This window comes from Rutidosis leptorrhynchoides, chromosome 8 (genome assembly GCF_046630445.1).
Source record: "Rutidosis leptorrhynchoides isolate AG116_Rl617_1_P2 chromosome 8, CSIRO_AGI_Rlap_v1, whole genome shotgun sequence".
NCBI classification, from domain to species: Eukaryota; Viridiplantae; Streptophyta; class Magnoliopsida; order Asterales; family Asteraceae; genus Rutidosis; species Rutidosis leptorrhynchoides.
Genome location: NC_092340.1, coordinates 9,738,505 through 9,758,527, shown reverse-complemented (window position 1 = coordinate 9,758,527; position 20,023 = coordinate 9,738,505). Strand labels below are relative to the sequence as shown.

The following is a 20,023-nucleotide window of genomic DNA, read 5'->3' as shown; positions in this document are numbered from 1 at the left end:
AAATAACATTTTTAAAATAATAAAAAAATAAAATAAAGCAAGTCAGTTGCTTGGATTCCAACCAATGCCCTCAAATTGCCTGAAACCAATGCCCCAATACGGATGAAAGTGCGTTGCTTCTTTGCCACCTAGGCTGCAACGCCGTTGGTGGAGCACCGCTACAAGCGGTCTTAAGAGCATTCTCATTCATGACACTCTTCTTCATATTAACATACTGCAACATCAGCATCACATCATCATTTCTTTCCCATCACTAACTAGAGATTCACAATATGATATTTTGAATTGGCTAGAAATTGGTAAAGTGCTCTCATCAATTACATAATATTAACATGATATTTGTTTACATTAACATGATTTTTCGGAATGCTCTAAGTGGACCCAAAAAGTCTACAAACTTAAGTTCACGTTTGAACGTCTCTACTCTCTACCAAATTATCATATTCCGCATCATATATCCATCCATCATGAATTCAAGATGACGTTGCATTGATTGACATACCTATTTTGTACGCAATTTCAAATAAATTTATATACCTAATTGCCCTGCATTTTATATTTATATATACTTGTAAATCCCCAAAATCAACACCGAAGACTATTCGTTATTCACAAAATTGTAGTATCTCAAACAACATGAAGTCTCCTTTACTTCCTACCACCATTTTTATCATACTAGCTGGATTCTATGTTTCACCATCTTTCATACTTGCAATTCTTGGACTTCTTACTTCACTTCTGCTTGTACTTTTGGCTCTGGTCTTTGTACCTTACTTTATCGAGCTCATGTCAACCGATCACCGACCGCCGGTGGTCGGACCGATAACCAGTCAACTCATACACTTCCAGAAGCTTTACGATTACATGACGTCACTTGCTAAAAAACATCCAACTTTTCGTTTCATCACACCTACACACAGTGAAGTTTATACTGCTGATCCTGTTACTGTTGAATACATTCTTAAAACCAACTTTCCCAATTACTCAAAGGTATTGACTTTTTATTTTTATTTTTTTCAATTATTTTGAGATATATGAACCTTTAGTTATTATATTTATTGTTATGTTATATAGGGGGGACATAATATTGGTATAATGAGGGATCTATTTGGAGAGGGGATATTTAATGTGGATGGAGATAAATGGCGTCATCAAAGAAAGCTTGCAAGTTATGAGTTCTCAACTAAGAATTTAAGGGATTTCAGTACTGTTATCTTCAGGTCAAATACTGCTAAATTAGCCAAAAAGATTTCATTACTAGTTTCTAATGAGGAAATACTTAATTTGCAGGTAAACAAAGTTCTTTTTATATGATTCTCCACTAATCTGTAAAATATTGTTTCAAGCGTTTTTTAATTTGTTTTGGGGCAGGATTTGTTAATGAAATCGACTTTAGATTCGATATTCAAGGTGGGATTTGGGTTTGATCTCGATACTATATCAGGGTTAGATGAGGCAAGTAATCGGTTTATGAATGCGTTTGATGAGTCTAATGCTTTGGTCTTTTGGAGATTTGTGGATCTTTTATGGCCGATTAAGAGGTATTTAAACGTTGGTTCGGAAGCCGTTCTCAAACAAAACATCGAAATTGTTGACAAATTTGTCTATAAATTAATACAAAACAAGAGGAAGCAGATGAAAAATGAAACTCTACATGTGAGTAATTTCTTTCTTTTTACCCCATTATTCTTTTATCTATTTTTAAAGCTTTTTATATTTCGTTATGGTGATAGAGGGATAAAGAAGATATATTATCAAGATTTTTGATAGAAAGCGAAACAGATCCCGATCGAATGAACGATAAGTATCTGAGAGATATCTCCCTCAGTTTTGTGATTGCGGGAAAGGACACGTCTGCAAACACGCTCACTTGGTTCTTTTACATGATTTGCAAGCACCCGTTGATTCAAGAAAAGATTGCAGAAGAAGTTAAAACAGCAACCGAAGCTGATAATAATACATCTATAGATGAATTTGGACTCAAGTTAACTCAAGATGCACTCGACAAAATGCATTATCTTCATGCAGCATTAGCCGAGACGCTTAGGCTGTATCCTGCAGTGCCCGTGGTAATTATTGTGTATGATGAGTTCAATATTAGATGGCTATATCTATACCCGGCAACTGAGACCCATAGCTTGAAAAATGGGTCCTTTGGGTTAGGTATTTAACCAATTGGATCCATAAAAAAATTAAAGAATGGGTCCTATTTAGACCATATGAAGCCTAACAAATATATGTATGGTCCAACAGGTCATTAAAGGATCTTAACGTGATTTTAATAAATATTATTATCTAGAGGTTTTTGACCCGACCCATTTAGACCTGACTAGTTTGACTCATCTAAAAAATCTGACTTTGACCCATGAGCCGTGTTGACTCGACCTGACCCGACCCGTTTGCTAGGTATATAGTATCTTACCTATTTTATCATATATTAGGATGGAAAGAGTGCAGAGAAAGATGATATACTTCCTGATGGGTTAAAGATTAAGAAAGGAGACGGCGTTGCTTATCTTGCGTACCCGATGGGAAGGATGACTTACATTTGGGGAGACAATGCAGAAATTTTCAGACCCGAAAGGTGGCTTAACGACGGCGTTTTTCAACCCGAAAGTCCTTTTAAGTTCACCGCCTTTCAGGTATGTTAGTATATGAGCTCTGTGCAGTCAAATACATTCTGTGTGACTAGTTTTTTTGTTTTTGTTTGGCTGAACTGTAAAGTCATAAATGTCTGTGTCGGACACTTGATTTCTCTCTTGTATTTGATTTGTTTTGATGTTTGTTTGATTGATTGTTTAGGGTGGGCCAAGGATATGTTTAGGAAAGGAGTTTGCATACAGACAAATGAAGATAATGGCTGCTTTTCTTGTTTACTTCTTTAAGTTCAAACTAGTGGATGTGAATAAAGAAGCTACATATCGAACAATGTTCACTCTACACATGGATAATGGGCTACACTTGCATGCTTTCCATCGTTTGTAACGACAAAAATGCTTGATGAACTAGTTCTACCTTTTACATGTAAAATTAGTCACACGTTTATACATATATGTTCTATATGATGTCTAAATAAATGTCGCCTTCCAATTTTCTGAACTAGTTTCATACGTTTATGAATATGAATCTTTGAACTGCAGGTGCACTAAAAAATTCTCCGTATATATTATATTTGTTGATGAAATTGACTTATAAATAAATGTTATTAGGTGCCAATTTAAACACAAAATGATCCCTTGATGCTAATCCATATTTTTTTCCCCCTTCACTATACTACACCTTGGTATGTTTACATTACGCTGATCTACTTAAGTCAGATGGGTTCTTAAGTCAAGTTTAAAAATCGAAACATGGGTGGGCTGGGCTATCCATTCAATGGGTAATATCCATTTTTATTAAGAAATGTTGCCCTAGTATACTAGTAGTACTAATACTACTAATAAATAAAGAATCGGCAGTTTTCATTCGTCTCTCCCAACACATTCCAGATCTGGATCTGCAAAGCGAAAATATACAAGTCTTATGTATCTATTCTTTCATTGAGTTATATTATTGTTGTTAAATTTTACATCTTGTATATCGGATTAGGGTTTTGTAATGAAATTTACTTTACTTATTAATTGTTTTACTGAAAATCATAAGCTTGATTTTCTAGGTTATTTTTGAGATAAAAAAAATAATCCCCATGTGCTGGTATATGCAAAAAGTAAAGCTTTTTGAATTAATATTAATTAGTAGCAGGTTATAGAGGCAGGAGTATGTTTCAATTTTTTTTGTTGTTGTTGTTGTTATCGTTCGATTAAGACTTACTTTGTATATAAGTTTAGTTAAAAAAAATATAATCTTGCTTTATTTATTTTTCTTGTCTTTTTCGTTTAATATAATCTTGCTTTTCGAAAAAAATATAAGTTTAGTTAAAGAACTAAGTTACAAATATGTTTTTTTTTTTTTTTTTTTTTTTTTTTTTTTTAAGTGTTATGCATCATTTTGTTGAAATAATAAATGTAATTGGGAGAAGTTGGATTTTGAATTGCTATCTAGCTTATTATTCCTGCATAGCAACCTGACCTGATTAGTATAATTGTTGGTTTTACTTTATAATTTCATTTTACTGTTTTAAACATCTCCACCGATTGTTTGATCCATTGGAAAATTTACTATTTACTGTATGTATTAGTATAGTTGGTTTTACTTTATAATGTTATAATTTGTATTAATAATATATATTCTCAGAGAGAAAAAGATGATAAATGCTTGTCCGCGTCTTCCCTCTCCTTCTCCCTTACCGGAGTATGAGTCTATGTCTGATAGTGAACCTGAAGATCTTGAAAGAATCGATCCGGAGCTGCTAAAATTGATGATGGGTGATGTGGATAAAATTATAGAGAAAGCACAGGAGCATTACATCTCACGAACCCAAAAAAAAAAGTAATATCTACTATTAGTTTTCAATTCTATAATTATATGTTGTCTTCTAGACTTACTGATTTATTATTATTATTATTATTATTATTATTATTATTATTATTATTATTATTATTATAAACTTAAAAGTTTTAAAACTTACAAAAAATTAGTGGGAAGCCTAGAGACAATCTGAGCCCCCACACCTTTAGCAATAGCAAAACCTATCCTAGTAAAAATATGAGCAGCAGCACCGGCACCAATATCTTGCGCCATCGAACTCTTCTGAACCCGTTTTAGCAAAGAAACAGCCTCCTTCTCTAATTCCCCAAGGGAAGAAAATGAGAAAGGAATGAAACCATAACCAATCGCCAGACAACTAGATTCGTACTTGACCCGCTTCCGACGAGCCGCATTAATCACAGCACGTCCAGGGACAAAGTCAGAAAGCCCAGACTGTGTCAAAGGAGAAGACCCTGTCAAGTCAACACAAACATCGCGACCACAATCCCAGGAATAAAGTAACACATCTGCAGGTCTGAGGGCCCTGTCGTTCCCTCCAGACAACCCAATGTCAACCTCCTTTCTCGCCGAAATCCCAGATCGATAACAAACATCAACAAGGGAATCCCGGACAATATTATGTCGATGCTTAATACCCACCATACCAGCACAAGACACCGCGTGATCCCCGAAAATATCCCCAGTAAAAACCCTTGAACAGGCAGAGCATGCCGTCGAGATAGAGAACAATGGAACACCTAACCGGTAGCACAACACACATCGGTAAGTCTTTGCGTTCATCGTCTGACCCAACCCCAAAATAGGGACTGCCCTTAGCCAAGCAGAGGTGTGATCACTCTGCTGTGATTTCCATAAGGCCGATTGTCGGGGAGATAACGAAAAAGTGGATTCTGCAGAAGCGGTAACCTTTGTGAAATAAACATCTGCCAATTTCTTCATGAGTATTGGGGCAGCGACCTCACTCGGATTACCTAAAATATCAAACCCAACCGTTTCATTAAACAGACCCAATGCATTTTCAAAAGCACGACCAAGACCAACAATACCCGCATGACGTAGGAGCTTGGTCTGCAATCCAGCAGACTGTAATCGAGAAGCCAGAAAAGCATAATGACGAACATCTCCCGCAGAATAAACACCAAGCCCTCCAAATGCAAATGGCAAGGTGGCAAGCCGCCACTGCCAATCACCAAACCCAGGCCCTGAAGCAGTAACAATACGCCCCAAGGAAGATCGAAGGGCTCCATCGAAAGCGCGTTGAGCCGCCTCAAATATACTAGGAGGACAAGTACGCAAGGAAAAGTAGAGTTTAGAAACTCCCGTACATGCCCTAAGCAACAACAACTCACACTGAGGATCATCAAGCTTAGCAACCTTATCCATAAGCGCAATGGACTTGGTCACCCTTTGCATCACCAGTTCACTACTAAAACCAGGATCGGAACTTGCGGGGGCCCCAAGCAACTTAACACCATTTAAAGGCCGAGCAATATTAGGAGGAAAGACACCTACTTATTATTATTATTATTATTATTATTACTATTACTATCATCATCATCACCACCATCATCATCATTATTATTATTATTATTATTGTTATTATTATTATTATTATTATTATTAGTTATCAAACTTATCAATTATTAATTGATTAATTATTGTTATATTTTATGTTGGTTCAGGGCGACCAACTCGTCCGATCATTGTTTATTACACCCCGGCTTCTATAAGGAATACAAAAAAAGAAGCAACTTGTTGTAAGTAAACTAAATATTCTGTACGATCTTATGGTTTTACACCATTTTAAACAAACTCGCCTCGAAATACTATCTTTACAAATGCTTAATTGGATACTAAGCTTGAAGACATTGCCTATACGGCACACGCCAATCAAGACCCAGCTGATGTATTGTTCAAGATTTTGAACCCCCAAAACGGTAGTGTTCTGCTGTAACTATTTGACTTTGTTTTGTTTTGTTTTTTTTCCTTTTGTTTTGTTGTTGTAAAAAAATTCCTGATTTATAAACATTGATTAATTTTATTATAGACATTAATTAATTATTACTAGTGTGCTCTAATTGTAAATAAGCTGAAATTAGACTTGACTGGCTGGCTAATGATGGATGGTATACTTGATTTGTTTATATTTAATTAAATTAATAGGGAAGGTTGATGAAAAGTATACCGCATGTGTGATTCAACTCTACCGCAAAAAACAAAGTGACTCAAGTGGAACTGCTTTGGCTACAACTTTAGGTAAACTTTCAAAAATCCATTTTTATTATCTTGAAATTAGTTGGTTTTCGTAATTAATCTTTTGTTTCACATGTCGCTTATTATTATTATTATTATTATTATTATTATTATTATTATTATTATTATTATTATTATTATTATTATTATTATTATTATTTTTTATTTTTTATTATTATTATTATTTTTATTAATTTATTAATTTATTTATTTTTTTAGATAACGTGCTAGGATCATCTATCTTCAAGGATACTGGCGAATCAAGTCAGGTATACGTTTTAATCTAGTTTTATCAGTTTTTTTTTTTTTTTTTTAGCTTTCTAACACTATTAACTCATTTTTCAAATTTAGTTATAAAATTGCATAATGTAATGTTATTTGGTATTGCAGATGGATCTAGACGAGGCAAGCGAAATGGTAGTTGATGTTCCTGTTAATTGAATTCACTTTTATAGTAGCGACTGGGTTTAACCTTTTAAGTTATTACGAAGTATTTATTTATGTTAATCAAGTCATGATGTGGTGTAAGTGGTTGTAACAATTATACAAACCCACTCTTGTTTTGGCTTCACTCTTTGCTTTTGTTAAACATGCATGCAGATTATAAACCTTCCAAGTTTATTTTATTTATGCTAATCAAGATAATTTTATGCTTGCTCACTACTACATTTCGGCTCATTTAGAGCCCGTCATTTAGACGTGTTCACTATATAACATGTCTAATTTATCACACGGAACACGTCTAATTTAGATTTCTACCAAAAAAACACAGAACACGTCTAATTAATTTTCGCAACACGTCTAATTAGATATCTTCAACACGTCTAAATAAGTTTAACACCTCTAATTGGTAACCACGTCTAATTACTTTTACCGGGAACACATCTAATTGAAAACACGTCTAACAAATATTCCAAATAACATGTCTAATTATGTATACCAGGAACACGTCTGAATGAAACAAGAACACGTCTAATTGGCAACACGTCTTATTAGTTTTGCCGGGAACACATCTAAATGCTTAACACGTCTAATAAGTTTCAAAACGCACGTCTAATTAGTTTTTAACTAACGCCTTTAACTGTGACACGTCTAAATAAGTTAACAGATATATATGTTAACGATCTCCGTTTAATCAACATAACCCTTAAAGTTCTGTTAATATTAGTCTACCGAAATTACCGATCACGTCTAATTAAACAAACAATGTAACGGGTTATATATTTAGGGTTCCATATAATTGAACGGGTTAATAAACAAACACGTCTAATTAATAGGAAGTAAGTTAGTTAGTTACAGAAGAGTTGGGAAATAATTTGATACCTAGGAATGGATTTTGATAAGTATATATAATATAATTATAATATTATAAAATTTTATATACCTTAAATAAATAAGATTATTATTGAAGTTATAAATAATATAAAATATAAAAAAATCTTTTCAGAAATATAAAAACACACGTTTTTTAGTTTTTTTTTGGCTTGCTCTTGTTTGCTTGTTTGGCTTCGTCGCATGATTCAAAGATAATGGAGACTTCAAAATCATCAGAGGTAATTCAATATTTCTTTTTCTTTATATCTTAAGTCGTTTGTTATGAAAGTTTGTATAAATCTGGTTTACATGAACGTTAATAATATCACATCATTCACACATGTTTGAATCAGGTTTATAAATCAGGTTTATAACACATGTTTGATTGGATCTATAGCACAACAATTTGACTATATAACACACCATGATTCACACGATTACCCAACACGATTGTAGACATGTAGTGCAGACCTGGAGCAGAACTGGACAAACAAACGACACACAACCATCTCACTGTTTTAACACGCCATGATTGACGCGATTACACAACACGATTCTAAACATCATACAATACTATATTAACAACATATAAACTTTATTAACATCATATAAACACACTATATATAACCTATAACATATATACCCTTATTATGCAATGAAAGAAAGTTATACTATATAGTAACAATAGGCAAACACAACCTGATAGTAGTAGCAGAACCAACCGGGTCAGCTTAAACAAAACCTGGATAACAACTCAACGCTATGTTTGGTGAAGTAATAACAACTCAAAACCTGGATAACAAAACCTGGATAACCTGATTATTTACCTGTTGCACACTATGGCAACCAAAAGAAAACCAAACATAAAAACCTAGTCTATTATATATATGCCTAATTCAGAAACCAACCTATGTTTGGTGAAGTAATAACAACTCAACGCTCACTCCAATTTAGGAAAAAACCCATGAGGTAGTATACATGTCAAATCAGACCCAATAACCAATATGATAAACAATGTTGACCTTATAACCACCTTCAGTGGCAATCATAACCCAAAGTACAATCATTACCCTAATCATAACCCTAAGTACAGTTGCATTGGCAAATTACCATAAACAAAGACAGTTATATTATCATATCAAAACTTCATACAAAAGGAGCATCACAAATATTTATTAGCTCCAATAAAAAGTAGAATCACAAATATACATTAACAAACATAGTTATAGTAGCATCAATAATATTCATCACAAATTATAATTTGATTGGATTGTTCTCACTCATACCTGTGCCATCTTTGACGAAAACATTTTTTGAAAGCTTCTGTAATAAGATTCTTTCAGACTTCCTTCTTCTTGGTGGAGGACTGGGTTTCATTCTGAAATTTGTTAGCTCTGCATCAATATGTCTAATCAGTGGATCTTGCTCTGTATTAACTTCTTCATTAACATCTTCATCAAGGTGTTCTTTTTTGTCGTCTTCCATCAACATTTCTTCATCAACATCCTCAGAAAACTCTGCATCTTTTTCTGCTTCATTAACCTTTTTAAACACTCCATCTTTTATTTCTCGAACCACATAATCTTCTTCTTTATCCACATTTTCTTCTTCGTCTTCATTCATCACCATTTGGACATCATCATATGAAACAAACTTTGCATCTTCTTCAATCACTGCATCTTCTTTTTCATTGATGTTGTCATGAACATTTAAATTTTCATCAGGCTTTTCTTTTTCAACATCTTGTTCATTAACAAACATGAATAACTAAATGTAGTAAGTAATTTAAAAGTCTATAAAAAAACAACATTTAGTTAAATCAGTTACCTTTATGTGTTTCGATTGTTTCACTAATTTTTTGGTGAATTTCTGACGTTGAACATCCTTTTCCTTTTCCTGAGACTTCTCAATAGCACCTTCCACTTCATCATCAACATCATCTTCATCATCAGACTTCTCATCAACATCCTCTTCATCATCATCTTTCTCTTCATCATCTACATCTTCTTCATCATTATCATTCTCTTCATCATCATCATTATCTTCATTAACAACATCCTCTTCATCATCATGCTTTTGGTTTTTCTGAGACTTCTCATTAGCAAACATGAAATATAAAATGTAGTAAGTAAGCATTTAAATATTGTAAGAAAAATAACATCAGTTAAATCAGTTACCCTCGTTCCTTTATCGTCTGATTTCTGTTTCTTTATGATTTTGCTGTATCCTATTGTGCTACTTATACTCCTTTTTCGACCACCGTGTTCCTTCCCCACATGAGTTAACAAGGCATCCCTGCCTTCTTATCTGTCCTAACCTAGAAAAATAAACACAAGTAATCAATTATAGAAAAATTATGAGTTGGTTAGTCTAAAAATTCAAATATAAATATATTACAATTTTCTCTATAAGCGGCGCAAATGTTTCTGGCCATACTGCCGTCTTCCCTTTGTCATCCAGCTTCATCCTGCCCAGCACGTAATACCTCACAGTAGGATCTTTGATATTGTGGTATGGTGTACGTTTATGAGGATCATTTGCTTCTGTATCCCATTGTGCTTTTTTCCCACGATATCCCGAATAACCAACTCGAGCACACTTTTCTTTTCCTTTTTTGTAAGCGTTTTTGCCTGCCTTTTTCTCTTAGTTCCTACACAGTTTTAATGCGATTAAATGCCTTTTTCAAAGCGTTACAATATCATAATGTACCTCCTAACCTGATACAAATCAAATGAATAGCACTTACTCGTCTAGCAGGCGTATCTTCGATTTCACAATTTTTTTTCCATTTTTCTGGAGTTATGAAATCGTAATCTTTTACTTACACATAAGAAAGCTTGCCTTTATTCATATACGTTCTTAACTTGCGCTTGAATCTCGTAAACGCTGTATTGCATTTTTGCAGTGTTGTTTTTCGTGCAAAATCGTCTTCAATATTATGAAGTTCCTGTATAACTTAAACTAATGTAAGTGTTGAATGTTGTAACATATATAAATAAAAAGTAATTAAACAAAATCTTAGATTTTAATACCTTTATTTTGCTCCATAAAGTTTGTTTCTGATCCGGAGACACATGCTTCCAATCCTTTAAAAGGAAATCACAAGTGCTCCTAGTTAAAATGCCAATGTTGCTAGAAAAAATAGCTTGGTTTTTTCCAATAGCTTGGCCAAACTCGTCAAATTCAATCTTCAACTGAACAACAGCTGACTTCTTTTTCAGTTTGTTTACACTTCTTTTTTTTTTATTTTTTTGTTGCATCTGTACACAAAATGCAATAGAAAAGATACACATCAAATGCAATAGAAAAGATACAAATCTAAGCACATGCATATACAAATTAAGATCATAGTACAGCAAACACAGGCTTATACACCTTAATATCATTTCAAACACACGGAGTCTTATTATTGTGTTATGAATAATACAGCAAACAAATCACACATACGCAATATGCAATAACAAGGAAATTGACCGAACTCATAACCAAACCCATTTCAAAGTCTAATTGCGCGACAATAATATTCATATTTTTTTCTGAACAAAAAAAGTAATAAATTTAGATTATCAAATATACAAAATTAATTATTAATTATAATTACTGATAAGAACTAACCTTAGAAATAAACTCTCTTGAAATACGTTGCTTTGTGTAAGCCATGGTAGCAAAGTAGAATCGTGCAGAGACCGAATCTAAAATAGAACAGGAATCGAATTGGGTATCGAACAATTAGGGTTTACAGATTCAAGGGATTTGGGTTACTTCGTGGTTTTTTTTAGAACACAGAAATGATAATGAGGTAATGGGATTATGATCGATAACTCAATTGATTTTGATTTGGGGGTTTTTTTTAACAGTAGGCCATACGTGATGTTTTTTTAGAAAATAAATGTAAAGTTGTCAGGTTAACACAATTGCTTAGATGGTTAGGATGTTGCTTGGTAGAGAGGAGGTCGTGGGTTCTAGTCCCTTTTCCAACTTTTTACATTCTTTATTATTTTAATAATGTATTAACTTTTTCAATGTTGCTTGTAGATGGATCGAAATACTTAGATGTACGAGATAGGTCGTGCTACTTTTGAGTTTATGGAAAGTGTTGATGAATTTATTACAGTTGCTGAGACTGATCAACTAGGAAAAGAAAACACCACAATTAGTTGTTGTGACGACCCAGAAATTTCTGACCAAATTTAAACTTTAATCTTTATATTATTCCGACACGATAAGCAAAGTTTGTTAAGTTAAATCTCAAGAATTTTAAACTATGTTCATACATTCATTATAACCTCGACCAAATTCCGACGATTCACGAACCGTTATATATAAATAGATATGTATATGTATATATTATAACTTGAGAATATTAAAAAAGTATTAAACGTATAATACTTTACACGAACGTATTTGTTTCAATATAATTTTCGACGAAATAAAAAAAAATATATTAAATGATTGAATTATCAGAAACATTGAAATATGATTACAAGTCTCTGTTGAGAGGTCCACTATGATTTGAGAAAATATATTCCTCTTAACGATATTCAGAATAATTTGTAAAGCTATTAATAAATAAAAACAAAAAGTGTCATTTACGAAAGTTAGACAAAAGTTAGTGGAGAATTGTTTTCATAATATTCTATTAATCTATTTTTAAACGTACAAAGACGTTTTCAGTTTAAAAAGAACTTTATTATTAAAACGTATATAACTTTTATAAATATCTAGAATCACTTTTGACAACTCATTACTTAACCAGTATAATAAATATAACGATATTTATATTTTATTTCATTAAATATATATAACGATTTAAATTAATATTATATATATTTATAAGCGTATTATACATACATAGTTTTTATACTTTTACTATACTTTAACTTTACCTTTACTTTACTTTTACTTTACTTTAACTTTAATAATTCACTTTAATAATTCATACTTTAATAATTCACTTTAATAATTCATACTTTAATAATTCACTTTAATAATTCATACTTTAATAATTCACTTTAATAATTCATACTTTAATAATTCACTTTAATAATTCATACTTTAATAATTCACTTTAATAATTCAAAAATCTATTATAAATAGAATTCAATAGGTTTCATTATTTCATAGAAACTTGAAAATATATTTCTCTAAACTCTCTCAATCGATTTATATATATATATATATATATATATATATATATATATATATATATATATATATATATATATATATATATTTGCTCTGTATTATTTCAAGATATTATTAGTATACATAAAATATTACGACGGAGTGCTGTCTGAGTGATTTCAAAATAGTTTTTTTGAATGAGTCGAAGCTAAGGAAATTATGGGTTATAGCTATGGAGGTGATGGGTATGGTTCATGGGTATGCTCGTGAGGTCAATCTAGTGTTTATCATCTCCGTTGCGTCTACGTACTTTCCTGCAATATTGAATCTCAATATTGATACGTTCGTGAATCCGAGGCCAACCTTGCACTTGTTAAATGACGTTATATGTATTTTTACTACGAAATACAGTATTGTGAGTATATAGTCCCACTTTTAAACTCTAAATATTTCGGGATGAGAATACATGCATTTTATGATTTACGTTATGGACACAAGTGATTAAAAATATATATTCTACGTTGAGTTGTACCACTGGCATACTTCCCTGTAACTTGGTAACTATTATTTACATGAGGTATTGTAAACGCGAATCCTGTTGATAGATCTATTGGGCCTGACAAACCCCATCCTGACTATGGGATGCTTTAGTACTTCGAGGTTATTTTAAACACACCTGATCTGGTGTACTTCAGAGGGTAAAACATGAACGTTAAGGCTTGTTACCGGGTGCCTACAACTTATAGAATACTTTTATACACTTGCGAGTGTACATATATTTATAAACGGAAATCTTGTGGTCTATTAATATATTGAAATGATTGTTATGATAAACCTATGAACTCACCAACCTTTTGGTTGACACTTTAAAGCATGTTTATTCTCAGGTATTAAAGAAATCTTCCGCTGTGCATTAGCTCATTTTAAGGATATTACTTGGAGTCATTCATGGCATATTTTGAAAGACGTTGCATTCGAGTCATTGAGTTCATCAAGATTATTATTAAGCCAATTATAGTTGGATGTATTATGAAATGGTGTGCATGCCGTCAACTTTCGTTGTAAAGAAAGTTTGTCTTTTAAAAACGAATGCAATGTTTGTAAAATGTATCATATAGAGGTCAAATACCTCGCGATGTAATCAACTATTGTGAATCGTTTATAATGTATATGAACTGGTCCTTTCAGTTAGTATCAGAGCGGTGGTCTTAGCGAACCAGGTCTGCATTAGTGTGTCTAACTGATAGTCGTTAGGATGCATTAGTGAGTCTGGACTTCGACCGTGTCTGCATGTCAAAAGTTTTGCTCATCATTTTTGTCGGAAATTACCTGCTTATCATTCTTAGTCTAGACACATCTTATTGCATTGATTGCATGAATAGTGTATAGACAAAATTCATATCTTAGCGTATCTGCTAATTCATATCTTAGCGTATCTGTTACCGTAAACTTTGCCTGACATATTCCGTAAATTCCCCCGTAATCTACGAAACCTTTTGCTCTATATAATTAGAATACCACCCGATAGCCGGAAAATCATTTCATATCGAAAAATTCTTTATTCAATCATACGAAATGGAATTCGTCATTAGTTCAAGTCCTTCGGATTCCGAAATGGAATCCTACTCAAGTTCCGAAAGCAGTGTGACCGGAATGGATCAACCAATTAGTCATCATCTATTCTGGATGAATTGGGGATGGGTTCGTAGCCTCCTTAATCATTGGAGACAAGAAGAAGGTGATCCCTTCCATCCATCATATTGCCCTCTTGGCGAAGAACCTGAAGCACTTACCGACGAACCTATCCGAAACACCATTTTCTCTCTTATTTCTAGAGTATCTCGTCATGATTACATACTACACCAAATTCTAGATTTTATTTATCCGCTTGTCAGAACCGACAATCACCCCGGTGTAATAGAAGAAGTCAACGAGCTTCGCGCTCGGGTAGTGGCTTTGGAGAATATGGTGCAAAGGTTACAAACACCAGCAGCAGCACCAGCAGCATAAACAGTACCACCATCAGCAACACCAACAGTACCATCACCACCACCAACAACAACATCCACATCCCACACCGCAACATCACAATCTGTATCTCAAACATCAACGTCATACTCCCTGTAAATATCCTGGAATATCAACAACAACAAACGATGAAGTATTAATTCATAAACTTCATTGAAGAGATATCTCTGCGGCAGTTATGTACTCTCCAAAATCTTAGAGATTATTTAATTCTGACCCTAAATCGGATGAGTGAACGGAGATGGTAGAGTATAAAATTTGATCGAAAATGGTGTACGATTTACAAGCTAGAATTGTTTTACCAACAGCATCAACAGGACCGTAGCATCATCAACACAGTCAGTGTCGTCAGTATCGTCAGAATCAACAGCACCTGTAACATCACAAACTCTGTCAGTTCAAGAATCATTGTGAACATCATTACAAATCAACAACAAATATATTGTATCAACGAGTTATGAAGTATTAACTCATTTCCAATCGAAAGATTTATATGTATATTTAATATGTATAAATTTTTAAACCATAATAAATCTTCCCGTACTAAGCTATTATGTGTGAATCTTAACTACTCAGTTAATTCATATTACAAATATGCAATGATGTACGTCCTTCGTCCGCAACTTAACCATCGTTAATTACAATCTCTGTCTCAATTCAATAAAAATCCAATTCATAATAAATCAAGTGTATTATTCGAATATATGTTTGATTTTACACTTTCATCATCAATGTACTCGAAACTTTTCAAATAACATCATTCGTACCTTGCGATGTTCACAAGAATTTCACGAAAACCAACAAATAACAAAGTAATGATTCATAATTTCAATATTATTGAAGAAATACTTATGCAATTTATAAAGTTTTAGGGATTACTCAATTCTAGTTCCAACCATAAAACAAATGAGTTTAATTTAATATTAACTCATTAAATCTATATTACATCTAAAGAAAATATACACATATATTTTCATAAAGACTGTAATAAACTTCTTTTGTACAAAATATTAATTGTGAAATTTTTTTTAACGGGTAGGTAATACCCGAGAGATATATAAATTCACAATTAATATATTACATTTTTCGAAACTGATTCAGCAATCATCAACTATACTCCCTACTTTCACAACAATATCCATTCTTTCATATAAATCAAAACAATCATACTCATTCAAATTCAGTTACATATTCTGATTTTGAAATCGCATAATTCAATTCGAAATATAACCAGTATCATCACTCTTAGATTCCTATATCTTTCAAAGCTATACTTTGACTTCAAAACTGTGTTAGAACATCATATGTATTAACGATTACAATATGTGCTCAAACCCTTCGAAATTCCTGAAGACACTTCAACTAAGGAACAATCGAGATGATGATCCAACCACATGTTACCCACAGTTATACACCTGAAAAACTCTCAAAACCCAAGTCATAGTTCGACACGTATCCGTGTTAGACCCTTTGGCATTTACTAGCTAAAATAACTTTTCAATTCCGTTTCAAAATAGACAGTTTTGTCACAGCTCCAGCAAGTCAACTTCGACTTCTCAATCAAAACAGTCTTATTATAACCTCGATAGATACGTTGCCCTTTCGCCAACGTTACCGGAGAATCGTTTATATTCACCACATTAGCAATAAACTTACCAACAACTTCACTGATCTTTGACTTTCCAAAAAAAAAAAATCATTATAATTATCGAAACCCTATCATATACTCATTCGTACCTTATAACAAGAATTTCCATACCAATTATTGAGAATCAGCAATCAGTATTTTGAAACCTCGCAGCATGTCTACATCAACAATTACATATACACACAACGTCTACCTCCAAGACTTACATTCTTTGAATGAGAAATTTCTGAAAAACACCCTAAACTGCGAACCAGTTCTCGAAATTTTGTAAAATGCTGATGAAGCAGCAAAAACTGTAAACGACCTTAACAGTAAAAAAGTTGGATGATAAAGGATAGTATATTGGCAAAGCTCAGAAAAAGAGAAGCTTTGGAACTGGAAAACGAATTGAGCAAAGTATGAAGGAGGCTGTGAACAAATCACAAAGGCTGAACCTGCCTTCAAAGAATCTAAATAATTCAGTACTTGCTGAAGTCATTAACGAATACCTTGCTCCTGACTCTAAACCCCTGCGGACAATATCCTTCATCATCCTCTGATATTAGACATTCTAAGATATCATCGTATCTTTCATTATAAATATCATCCATACTTCTGAAGATATTTTTATAATTATTCTTATCTGAAATCATTTACCTCTTCGCGCTATCTGTATTATATCATAATAGAAACTATTTTAGTTTCTAAATTCTGAAACATTCGAGTTTAAAATAGGAATATTCTTGAAGAAGTGTTGGGAGCTGAAGCATGAGTTAGTATAATATAATGACACTTGATCAACGTGATTATATTACAGTAATTCATGCTGAGTTTCTAAATGGAACATGATGATTCACAGATCATAACGTCATCATGTGCTATGTTACACGACTCTTGTATTCTCTTTGATCTCTAAATATCAAGAAAATATTTCTTGATGATTCGGCCTTTTCCGAGGTATTATGGTAATTTGACAAGTTAAGATCGTGCCATTACAATTTTCTTCCTAGAACATTAACAATATTCATTCCGAAATTTATATCTGCGAATTCTGGACCATTACAAGCGGTGCTTAATCGCAAGAAGAAGAAACGAAAGGACAAAGCTCCGAACTAGAAATGGGAGTATAAATCATAGCAAATAGAAGAGATCATTAACTGTGGATGACAATGATTATAGAAGAAGCAAGGACTTTGAAATATAAGGGAGGATATAAAACCCAACAACAACCCAGAAATCACAAACCGTATATATCAATGCATATAGCAATATAAAGACACGGGAGAACTAAAAACACTATAAAACCAATAGTATAGTAGAAGTAAATAGATTCTTCCGGAGGCAGATGAAAAAGAAGAGCGACAGATATGAAAGTGAGGAGTATATCAAAAATTAGCACTGGATGAAGCATATTAACAAATACTTTAAAATATGAGTTGAGAAGGTGTGAGTTGTAAGAAAACAAATGAGGTGGATTTATAGTGAAATATCTGACAGAGAAATCAAAATGGATTATCGCATTAATTCGAAGAGGATCATAATTTCCTTAATCGCCGAATAATCAAATCCAATATAGATTACAAAAATTTTCTTTTCGGAGATCAATCGTGATGACGTCAAAAGATACGACGAATCACTATTATCTTATTTCATTCATTTACGATAACTTCACTCACACGCTTCGAGTAATCGAATTATTTTATCCATTCTTCTTGAACATGATAAAACTCTATAATCGTTATAATAACATTCTCATTGTTAGTCATGACGACCTCTATCAAATTTCGGGGACGAAATTTCTTTAACGGGTAGGTACTGTGACGACCCGAAAATTTCTGACCAAATTTAAACTTTAATCTTTATATTATTCCGACACGATAAGCAAAGTTTGTTAAGTTAAATCTCAAGAATTTTAAACTATGTTCATACCTTCATTATAACCTCGACCAAATTCCGACGATTCACGAACCGTTATATATAAATAGATATGTATATGTATATATTATAACTTGAAATATTAATAAAGTATTAAACGTATAATACTTTACACGAACGTATTTGTTTCAATATAATTTTCGACGAAATTAAAAAAAAATATATTAAATGATTGAATTATCAGAAACATTGAAATATGATTACAAGTCTCTGTTGAGAGGTCCACTATGATTTGAGAAAATATATTCCTCTTAACGATTTTCAGAATAATTTATAAAGCTATTAATAAATAAAAACAAAAAGTGTCAATTACGAAAGTTAGACAAAAGTTAGTGGAGAATTGGTTTTCATAATATTCTATTAATCTATTTTCAAACGTACAAAGACGTTTTCAGTTTAAAAAGAACTTTATTATTAAAACGTATATAACTTTTATAAATATCTAGAATCACTTTTGACAACTTATTACTTAACCAGTATAATAAATATAACGATATTTATAGTTTATTTCATTAAATATATATAACGATTTAAATTAATATTATATATATTTATACGCGTATTATACATACATAGTTTTTATACTTTTACTATACTTTAACTTTACCTTTACTTTACTTTTACTTTACTTTAACTTTAATAATTCACTTTAATAATTCATACTTTAATAATTCACTTTAATAATTCATACTTTAATAATTCACTTTAATAATTCATACTTTAATAATTCACTTTAATAATTCATACTTTAATAATTCACTTTAATAATTCATACTTTAATAATTCATACTTTAATAATTCATTTAATAATTCAAAAATCTATTATAAATAGAATTCAATAGGTTTCATTATTTCATAGAAACTTGAAAATATATTTCTCTAAACTCTCTCAATCGATTTATATATATATATATATATATATATATATATATATATATATATATATATATATATATATATATATATATATATATGCTCTGTATTATTTCAAGATATTATTAGTATACATAAAATATTACGACGGAGTGCTGTCTGAGTGATTTCAAAATAGTTTTTTTTGAATGAGTCGAAGCTAAGGAAATTATGGGTTATAGCTATGGAGGTGATGGGTATGGTTCATGGGTATGCTCGTGAGGTCAATCTAGTGTTTATCATCTCCGTTGCTTCTACGTACTTTCCTGCAATATTGAATCTCAATATTGATACGTTCGTGAATCCGAGGCCAACCTTGCACTTGTTAAATGACGTTATATGTATTTTTACTATGAAATACAGTATTGTGAGTATATAGTCCCACTTTTAAACTCTAAATAT

At 32.1% G+C, this 20,023-nt stretch overlaps 1 protein-coding gene across 1 annotated transcript; it reads left to right on the top strand.

Annotated features, from left to right (window-relative positions):
- The first annotated feature begins 514 nt into the window (after positions 1-514).
- On the top strand, positions 515-3,092 carry LOC139861527 (cytochrome P450 704C1-like). Its single transcript, XM_071849950.1, has 6 exons — positions 515-990; positions 1,075-1,290; positions 1,372-1,656; positions 1,734-2,069; positions 2,442-2,642; positions 2,803-3,092. Exons 1-6 carry the CDS (start codon positions 637-639, stop codon positions 2,983-2,985), a joined length of 1,575 nt encoding a protein of 524 aa, XP_071706051.1. The 5' UTR covers positions 515-636; the 3' UTR covers positions 2,986-3,092.
- The last annotated feature ends 16,931 nt before the right edge of the window (positions 3,093-20,023 follow it).

Excerpts from the sequence above, each read along its gene's own strand:
- LOC139861527 (XM_071849950.1), top strand. The coding sequence starts at position 637 with ATGAAGTCTCCTTTACTTCCTACCACCATTTTTATCATACTAGCTGGA. Across the intron at positions 1,291-1,371 it reads AGGAAATACTTAATTTGCAG|GATTTGTTAATGAAATCGAC; the intron begins GTAAACAAAGTT and ends GTTTTGGGGCAG. Across the intron at positions 1,657-1,733 it reads TGAAAAATGAAACTCTACAT|AGGGATAAAGAAGATATATT; the intron begins GTGAGTAATTTC and ends TTATGGTGATAG.